General features: G+C 54.5%; 1 protein-coding gene across 1 annotated transcript; it reads left to right on the forward strand.

Moving 5' to 3' along the window:
- Positions 1 to 389: 389 nt before the first annotated feature.
- Proz (protein Z, vitamin K dependent plasma glycoprotein) lies at positions 390 to 9005 on the forward strand. Its single transcript, XM_010619935.3, has 9 exons — positions 390 to 472; positions 1499 to 1662; positions 3280 to 3304; positions 3572 to 3685; positions 4207 to 4338; positions 4727 to 4812; positions 7596 to 7713; positions 8318 to 8863; positions 8942 to 9005. The coding sequence occupies exons 1-8, from the start codon at positions 400 to 402 to the stop codon at positions 8830 to 8832; spliced, it is 1227 nt and encodes a 408-aa protein (XP_010618237.1). The 5' UTR covers positions 390 to 399; the 3' UTR covers positions 8833 to 8863; positions 8942 to 9005.
- Positions 9006 to 9766: the final 761 nt, after the last annotated feature.

The raw sequence follows: 9766 nt of genomic DNA on the forward strand, positions 1-9766 counted from the left end.
CGTGTCACTGCATCCCCTTACAGCTGCACCCTCAGCGAGGACCCTGCAGAGGGTCCTGGGACACAGCTTGGAGCAGCCTCTTGTCACCTGCTCTTGCCATCAGCTCCCTCTAGGGGTCCCCATCCCTCTTCCCTGCGATTCACCCCTGGCCTCCCTAGGACTCCCCAAGATCCTCTGCCTCTGCCTTTTCTCTCTTGGGTGGACAGAGAAGGAGCAGGAAGGAGCAAGGCCTGGAGAAGGTGGCCCATGCTGCCTGTGCACAAGTGAGGTTCACTGGCCGCGAGAGGTCCCAGGTGCCAGTGGACAGGGCCCCTCCTGGCCTCCCTCGCCTCCTGACCTCCCAGGGCTGGACTTTGGCTGTTTGATCACCTGGCCCTGCGGGGCTGGGCTCCAATCGGCATGGCTGGCTGTGTCCTGTTGCACCGGGGCCTTCTCCTCCTCCTCCTCCTCTTCCACCAGGCAGAACCGTCGGGTAGGCACTGGACAGTGGGTCTCAGAGGACATCTTTCCCAGGAGCCGGGCAGCCCCGAGGGATGGCCTTGCCGGTTCTCCCTCCCAAGGGCCACTGGGTCTTGTCCTTGGTGACGATGTGCTGGGAACGGCACTATGGCCTTGGGCCTCCCTAGCCATGCCGATACGGGACACAGGGCTGGGGATGCACCCTGGCAAAGAGGACAGGATGGGGCAGCAGATGTCTTGTCTTGGCTGGGAGGGACACCAAGCACCTGTGAAAGGTAGAGAAGCCATGGCCCAGGACAGCGGAGAGCAGCAGAGGAGGTACCGTTGGGAACTCGGTGGTCTCAGCACCATCCCCACCCACCCGCCACATCCTCCCCACAGCCGTGTCACATCACAGCATTCCAAGCCCTTTGACAGCAAGTGCAGGGCCGCCTGTCCCATCCCCCACCCAGGCTGAGCTCCAGGGTCTTCCAGGTCAGCTTCCCAGGGTTAGCACGGTGGAAGAAGCTGGGCCCACAGGGGCCTGTTCTCGGCAGGGTCACCGCCTGCACCTCAGTCATCCTGCCAGAGACCCTCAGAGCTCCTGTGTCTCCTGCCTCGTCCTGATATCAGGCACCCTCCGTGGAGTCAGGACAGCCCACACCCTTGGCTGTCATTCAGCCACAGCTGTCCATCTGTGCGACACGGCATTTGGTGGCCACGTGTCTATAGCAAGGGTGCAGCCCAGACTGGAGTTCTGGCAACACTGAGAACAGAACCAACCAGGACCGGTGAAATTTAAGTGGGCTGGTGGTGACTGGCCAGCTCCAGGCTGATTGAGTCTTGCTTCTCCTAGCCCTGGAATCTTCCTCCATAAACACCAGTGTTCATATTCACAAGGGCTGTCCACGCACTCAACAAATAGGGAAGTGACTAGTGGCCTCAAGGCAGTAACCCAGGCCAGGTGCTGCCCTCAGGGCTGACAGAGGCCCACCGGACATGGCATCCCCGTGCTCTAGGCTCCTGCTGACGTGCCCTGTGCTCCTCCCTTGCCTTGCAGTGTTTGTTCCGGCCACAAGCGCAAACCAAGTTCTGCTGAGGTGGAAGCGTGCTGGCTCCTACATCCTGGAGGAGCTCTTCGAGGGCAACTTGGAAAAAGAATGTTATGAAGAGATCTGCGTCCACGAAGAGGCCAGAGAAGTGTTTGAAGATGATGAAGCCACGGTGCGTAAACTGGCCAACAGCTCTGCTTCCTGTGGGGCAGCTCTGGCTGCAGGTCCAATCTGAGTGAACAGGAAGTATTCTGAGCTGCTCAAAAAACAGATATCATTAATGTTCTTTTTTTTCTTTGAGACAGGGTCTCACTATGTAATTGAGACTGACCTAGAACTCACTATGTAGCCCAGGCTGGTTTCAAACTCACAGTGATCCTCCTGCCTCAGCCTCCCAAGTGCTGGGATTACAGTGGTGCGCCACCACACCTGGCAACATCATTAATGTTCATAAGAAACAAAACTTGTGAGGCAGGAGGATCACTGTGAGTTCGAGATCAGCCTGGGCTACATAGTGAGTTCTGGGTCAGTCTCAACTGAGACCCTGTCTCAAAAAACAAAAAACAAAAAAAAACAAAAAAAAAAGAAAACTCACTTTATTTTTTATATTTGTTATAAGAAAAAAGGGCAGCAGTTTCAGACAGCTCTTCTTCAGAGGCACGCATGATCAGTTAGTGAAGGGAAGGGGCCCAGAGGCGAGGAGATCCAACCTACAGCTGCCCATCCTGTCACAGCCGGAAGTCACTGCCACCGTGTGGCTTCCTTGTGAAATGGGCTGCGAGGGCAGTGTAGGGATGCAGCTCAGCTGTGAGTGTGAGTGTGAGTGAGGCCCCGGCTTCCACTCCAGCAATGAAAAGCTTGAAAACACAATAATCTTCCCTGTACGTAGTAAGAAAATGTCTCATAATCTGTACTTCCAAGGCAGTAAATGATTTTCTCCTGCATGTGACTGTGGGTCTACTGTAAATAATACTGATCAGATTCACTGTTTACTTATGCACAGACTTAGCGGCACATACAGGGCTGAACCCCAGGCTGAATATTTGTACATGAACGTTGCAGAATATAGCAGCAAGGGACAGGGGATTTAGCTCAGTGGTTCCTCCATCCTCCTCGAAAGCACAAGGACCTGAGGTCCATCCCCGGTACCAAAAAAAAAAAAAAAAAACCAGCAGCAGAAGTTCAGTAACTGTTTCCTGGCTGGGCTGGGTTCAGAGTGCAGCGCTTGTCCTAGGCTTGATGCCCAGCACAGAAAAAGAAATCATATTTTTATATATAAAGGTAACATCACTTCAGTTACAGTCTCCTAAATACACTCCCTAAGGGGACTCTGCAGAAACAGCCCATCTTTAACACAGTGAAGAGCGCAGTGAAAAGAGAATTTTCAAAGCATTCTGTCCTGAATTTCAGTTTCCAAATTTCTGGCGAAGGGATGCTGCCCTGCCCAGCGCTTGTGGAGCGGGGAAGTGTGCGTGCCATATGCCTGTCCCATCAAGGGCTCTGCTGACCACTAGATGTCCCCCAGTCCTACCCTCAAAACCAAAACGGCAACACGGGGCCTGCGATGGCCCCGGGAGGGCAGCGATGGGGTGGGTGGAGTTTGTCTCTGTCTCCCCTCCACTGGGCCATGACAGGTTACACGCACACTAAGTACAAATTGACACAAGTCAGTGGGCTGCTGGGCCGATGTTCCCGCTAACATTCTGCTGCTGGGTGAATGCAGCCGGCATTAACCTCAAGGAGCAGAACAAACTTGTTTTTGTGACACATCTGCATTTTTCTTTCCCAGGATGCATTCTGGAGAGAGTACAGGGGTGAGTGTCTTTCTGTCCTTCTTGGGGTCCTCTCCTAGATGAAGCTGGATTGGGACAGGGGTGCCGCCCGAGTCAGGCCAAAACACTGTGCCTGATGCCCCAGGACGACAGGAGGGCGGCCTTGGGAGGTGGGGGCGGAAGTGTGGCAGGACGTGGGGAGCTAGGGTGGGAAGAAGGCCAGAGCAAGGACTCTAGAAACCCCAGACGGATGTGACGGGGCAGAGGGAGGGGCTGACAGGGCACTCAGCAGAGGCTCCCATCTCCCAGGTGGCTCTCCATGTGTCTCCCAGCCCTGCCTCAACAATGGCTCCTGCCAAGATGCCATCCGCAGCTTCACCTGCACCTGCGCCCCAGGCTTTGAGGGCAGGACCTGTGCCCTGGGTGAGCCGTGCCCCCACTCCAGGTCCTCTCCTGCTGCCCACACAGCCAGTGGTGGCACAATGCGGGCACCTTAGACAGGGACAATGCAGTCACAGTGAGCAGTCATGGCATGCGCAGGAAATGCTCTGCACTCCCAGGTCTCCGCTTTGTCCGCCGCTCTGGCATCCTGTGGATGGGCAGAAGGGGCTGACCTCGTCCAGGGTGCTCCAGTTGCCCACATGGCCTTACTAAGCCCTCCTGTCCCACACTTTCTCCGAGAGGCAATTCGGGATGGTCCCTGCAGGGACATCACAGGCCGAAAGAGGCATGCATGTTCCCACACACACACACACACACACACACACACACACACACACCGGGGGGGGTGGTCTCCTCAGGACAAATCTGAGGTCAGTCCTGCCTCCTTCTGCGCTTCCTGGAGAGTGTGTGGGGAGAACTGCACAGGATGCTTGGGCCGGGGGCGGTGAACAGGTGAGTCCATGTCCATTCCCCATTTCTGGTTGGCCTCTGCCCCTTTGCAGCTAAGAACAAATGTCACCCAGAGAGGCTGGATGGGTGCCAGCACTTCTGCCACCCGGGGCAGGCATCCTACACGTGCAGCTGCGCACAGGGCCACAAGCTGGGCAAGGACCGAAGATCGTGTGCTCCCCATGGTGAGGCCAGGCCCTATCCACGCCCTGTTCCTCCTGTGGGGATGGCCAAGGGCACAGTGGTGCACACTAGCTGCTTGGGATGTGGAGGCAGGAAGGTCACAAGTTCAAGGCCGGCCTGGGCAACCCAGTGGTAGGGCACCTGCCTAGCACACGAGGTCATGGGTCCCGTCCCAGCAGGGGAAGGGGGTGTTTCCTCTGCAGTGAGGACACTCTTCCTGAGTCTTGCCTGTCTGTTACCTGCAATGCACAGTAAGCTCAGAGTCACAGGTTCTCCGTACGCAGATCCCCTCAAATCGCTGGGATGGGATGGGGTCTGAGGCTGCCCTGGGTCAGGCTGGCTCGGTGTGGAAAATGGTGATTTTCTTGTTCTGTTGCTGCCATCATGAAGAGCAGTGTGCGTGCGGAGTCCTGGCTTCCCAACACGTCAAGATGCCAGAAAGCAGTGGGCTGAGACCAACTGGTTTCCCGTGGCAGGTAACACATGTTCTACCAGCGGCTTTTACTTTGTTGCAAATTTCATCTTGTGGCTGAGTGTGGTGGGCAGGCCTGTAATCCTAATCATGACCTAGTTGGAAGATGGAGATGACAAGGTGCATCTTTTTTCCTTTCTTTGGTATTGGGTGCAAACCCAGGGCCTTTGGCAAGAAGAGAGTCACGCATTGTGCCCTAGGCCTGAAGCTGTTGATCTCCATCCCACTTGGAGTGCCTTTCTTTTTTAGTTACTATGTATTTGTGATGCGTGCTCATCACATTCATTGTGGGAAGTCAGTAAGGTCTACACTGTTATCCTGACTGTTCCCACCCCTATCACCGGTCTCCTATCATCTTGCCTTCATTTTATTCTTCTATTTATTCAGAAGCAGCATTAGCTGCTCCAGACAGAGCTCGTGGCACTGCTCATGGGCCAGGCCTCCCTCGCAGGGTGCCTGGCTGCATAGCAGGGCTCCGTCTAACCATCTCTTCTTCGGCCTCCATGCCCGTTCTGCCCCCTTCTCCCTTGACTGGTTTGGAAGTTAAATGTCCTGTTTCCATTTATTTCACGCTTGGTCCTGAGCTGCAGACATCGGACCCTACTCAGGACAAGTCCAAGCACCTCAGTAACCTCCTATTTTAGCCTTTTCATTCTTTTCTTGCATCTTAAATTTTTAATTTAATTCTTCTTGCTTCTTAAAAATAATTCCACAGAACAGGTCTTGGCTTTGCACTACTATGCTTTCATGCCAGCAGTACTGGTTCTGATTCCCTGCTGGCCCCGACTCCCCTGGGCAAACCCGTTCCTTCTGCTCTCATGTGTCGCGTCTAAAACCTTCTAGTAGCCACACTACAAACAGCTGAGATTAATTCTGATAATAGCTTTTAGCCCAATCTATGCGAATATTATTCTCACACATAAATAATATCCGCCACTTAGTTTCCCTTTGTCCTGAGTGTGCAGCTCTGGAGTGTTTTGCACCAGCACTCAGCGTGCCCCCAGAACCCCATCTTGGTGCTCTGACGCATGTGGGCAGCTTAGTATGGCTCCTCCTGAGGGCCAGATGCTCAGAATAGCCCTGTCCTGCGTGGCTACTCTGGCAGCAGGTGGGGACAGGGGACCAGCGCAGAGTGCAGGCTGGACTTGAGGGACAGAGCTGGTGCCCTCCACCCTTCCATTGCTTTCTGCCCCTTCTGGACGGGGAGGGCAGGGTGGTGGGACCATCAGCCCTCCTCGGTGGTGCAGTGGCCGTGCTGGCCATGGCATTGCTGTTCACGTTCCTGTGCTCCGGGAGTGGCAGCCCGTGCACTGGCTGGGCACACAGCCTCAGTGCTATTTCTACTACAGTCCTAGAAATAGTTTAGAGCCAACTGGCTGACTACATGCAGTTTCCCAAAACAAACCACAAGAGCCAGGCTGGCCAGTAACAGAAGTGAAAATTATCCAGAACTGGCCCTGCGTTCTGCCTTAGTGCTGCTCAGGTCCAACTGAAATCGGTGTGCACCTGCCTCCCAGGCCCGGATCAGTTGGCCCTGTGGGGCGGCAAGGAGGGGGCTCTTCCCCGAGTGCTGGGACACACAGAAGTGTTCATTTTCAGAGTCCCTTGTATTTTGGAGTATTTATGGAGACTATGGGCTGCATGTCCCCAGTCCAGATATGTGAAATGCTTCAAAATCCCAAACTTTTTCAGTGCCGTGGCAGTTCAGAAAGTTGGATTTTGGAGCACTGCAGATTCGATGGGCTTAGACTGTCAGTATCCTGCAGCCCAGTGACAGCTGGTCACTTTAACACATCTCCTGCCCTTCTGCGTCTATGTAGGTCATTTCTCTTGCTGTGTCCTCATGGTGTCCAGCCTTCTCTTGCAGAGCCGACAATCCCATCACAGACTACAGCCGCCCTCTGAAGGTCGAGCTTTTTTTCTCCCCTTAACTTTGCATATCTGGAATACAGTCCCCACTGTCTTGCTCCTGCTTACTGACATCTGTCAGCAGTTTCATCTTCCCAGCCTGGGCCCTGGCAGTTTGTTGCCTGGTGACCTCCAGTGGGTGATAGGCATGGTGTTCCACCCTGGCCGGAGCCAGGTCATGCCATGCTCTGGGTACTTGTGTTGATCTGGGGTGCAGGTCAGACACTGGGGACATGTCACCCAAAGCCCCTGCTTCTAAGACAGGGTAGGACTGGAGGGGTACTCGGTGCAGGCCTGGCTTTCCCAACAGCAGTCAGACCATGTGGTGTACACCGAGCAGCCTTGCTGCTGTGGCTGGCAGGATGAGCACCATTTCCAATTCTTCCGTGGCTCAGGTGTCTTCTTTCCACACGTGTGCAAATCACTGCTGAAAGCTGTGCACCTGCAGCTGTGCCAAGGTCATCCCCTCTGGGACCCCATCTGTCCCGGGGCTCCCTGGGCTCAGGTGCACCCCAGTGTGGGCAATGCAGGGAGTCCCCAGCCTCTGCCAGAGCTGGCCATCCCACCCTGCACCGTGGACACCCAGGGCAGGTGCCGGGCAGTGGTGTCTGAGACACTGGCCCTGGGTAGCCTCTGCTCTACAGCCGCTGTTGCGTATTGGTCCGTGGTGGACAGGTGGATCTGTTTCTCCACCTGGGCAGAAGGGGGTCCATGTGCACCTCACAGACAGAAGTGTGGGTTGCTGTGATCTGCTCAAGGTCTAGCTGCTCTTTCTGGGGTTTGTGCAACACACATGGTAGCCACCGTCCTTAACCAGTGGCTCCACTGTCCTAACCCTGAACATGCCCCCAGCTGCCCAGTGTGTTTTCTTTTTCAAAGGTCAAACTGACAGATTCGCAAGGGAAAGACTTCTGCAGTGGTGTCATAATACAGGAGAGCTTTGTACTGACAACAGCACAGTGCTCACTACTGCACAGAAATATCACTGTCAAATCAAGTAAGTATTTTTTGAGAATTTTTGTAAGATCACACTGGAAGTACAACCTGTTTCTAATGTGAGACAGGACTGAACTGAGCCTCAGTGTCACTGAGAGTTAAAGGATCAGAAAGCAGACACAAAACATCAAGGAGAACGTCTGGGGGTGGCAGGCAAGTGTGACTAGCACTCAGCAGGAGTAGGAGACCTATAAAAATGGAGCAGCGCTGTGAGAGGCAGAACTGGGGCAGCCACACTTGGCCCAAGTCCCTGGATGGACCTGTGCAGTAGCTTCTCGCCCTCAGGAGTCTGTGACTTCCTGTGATAAACCACCACTGTGCTCAGTAACAAATGTGAAGGACTTCAAAGGAAATGTATTTTTCACTCTTTAGCCTAGTAAACTTTTGATGCAATGAAACAGCCTGAAAACCTTCCAGAGCAGATGGGTTAATTCAGCCTGGAGAAGTTCCTCCTTGATGCTCCTACTTCTCCAGAATGAGAACTCGCTGCCTGTGGGGAGGGCATGGACAGGCTGTGCTGGCGGTGGGACCATCCTGTGACCTGCTGTCACATATGTGGGCTCCCTGGGCGGTCAGTCTCTGAGCAGCTTCTCACCCAACTCCAGGTCCTGCCAGGCCAGGTGAGGCCCCGAGGACGGCCAGGGTCAGGCGTGCACATGTGCACCTGCGCTACGACGCGGCCTTGGGCCAGAACGACGTCTCCCTGCTTGAGCTGGAGCAGCCCATGCACTGTCCTGGCTGGGGGGTCCCTGTGTGCATCCCCGAGCGGGACTTTGCAGAACAGATCCTCGTCCCGGGGACGGTGGGTGTTCTCAGTGGCTGGACAACTAATAGCACTGACCTGGATGAAATGCTGACAACCCTGCCGGTCACACAGGTGGATAGGGAGGAGTGTGGCCAGGCCCTGAATGTCACCATCACCACACGGACGTGCTGTGAGAGGGGCGCTGCGGCAGCTGGGCCGTGGGTGGCAGGAAGTGTGGTCATCAGAGAACACGAGGGCACCTGGTTCCTCACGGGAATCCTGGGCTCATCACCCCTGCCGCAGGAGCAGGCAGCCACATTCCTTGTTACCAAGGTCTCAAGATACGCGCTCTGGTTCAAACAGACAATGAAATGACCGAGACTCAGCCAAAAGGGCCAGTCACAAGGTAGGTAGGGCTCTGTGTGGGAAATGTGGAGAATGCCTGACCCCACAGTACAGCTCTCATGTGAAGCTGTCCTTCTAGATCACCGCTGAGCACTGTGACATTCCTCTCCGTGGAGTTTTTATCTCAACCAAGACCTCAGAGAAAAACTAGATACATTTAAGTAATAAAACTGTCAGTCGTAAAGCAGCCATTTCCTGTCTTTTCTCCCAGAGACCACCCCCCCCCACACACACACACGCAAGAAGGCATAACTACTGGCACAGATGGGAAAGGCATCGCTAGTTGCATCATGGGCCACCTCCTAACTTGGCTTGGTCTCCACCTCTAGTGCGGTCACACATGCTCAGCACGGGAGGAGCAGCTGGAGAGCCGCAGTGTGGGGCCAGGTGCAATGGGGCCCACTCCTCACGGCAGCTGCTCCCCACGATGGGACTCGCAGCTTCTGAGCTTGGTCAGTCTGCAGAGACGAGTGACAGCAGTTTTCTTCTTCAACATATGTTTCATGAGCAGGGTAATGCACTCTAAAAAGGCTGCACACTCCCAGGGTTGTGGCTGCTTTTTCCCCCCGAAGCCTCCTGCCAAAGCCCTGACCCAACAGGACCGAGTCTGGAAGCAGCAGGGTCTCACACAACTGCAGGCTGATGTCTTGACCCCAGTCTGGGGACTCTGTCATCAGCTTGAACACAATGATCCTGGCAAGCTATCACACTTGGAAGATCTGTAATAGGCAAGAGGCTGCGTTTACAAAGAAGCCTTAACGCAGTATTCCAATCACATAAATGGCTCAGATTTAACATATATAAGTATCCTAGAGAGCCAGGGATTTAGCTCAGTGGTTCCACCACCTGCCTTGCAAGCAAAAGGACCTGAGTTCAATCCCCAGTACCAAAAAAAAAAAAAAAA

The sequence above is a fragment of the Fukomys damarensis genome, unplaced genomic scaffold (assembly GCF_012274545.1).
Source record: "Fukomys damarensis isolate Sample0158 unplaced genomic scaffold, DMR_v1.0_HiC HiC_scaffold_6, whole genome shotgun sequence".
NCBI classification, from domain to species: domain Eukaryota; kingdom Metazoa; phylum Chordata; class Mammalia; order Rodentia; family Bathyergidae; genus Fukomys; species Fukomys damarensis.

Bases quoted from the DNA above. Each gene is read 5' to 3' on its own strand.
- Proz (XM_010619935.3), top strand. From the start codon at position 400: ATGGCTGGCTGTGTCCTGTTGCACCGGGGCCTTCTCCTCCTCCTCCTC. The intron at 3,686-4,206 runs GTGAGCCGTGCC...GCCCCTTTGCAG, and splicing joins GGGCAGGACCTGTGCCCTGG to CTAAGAACAAATGTCACCCA. The intron at 7,714-8,317 runs GTAAGTATTTTT...ACCCAACTCCAG, and splicing joins AAATATCACTGTCAAATCAA to GTCCTGCCAGGCCAGGTGAG.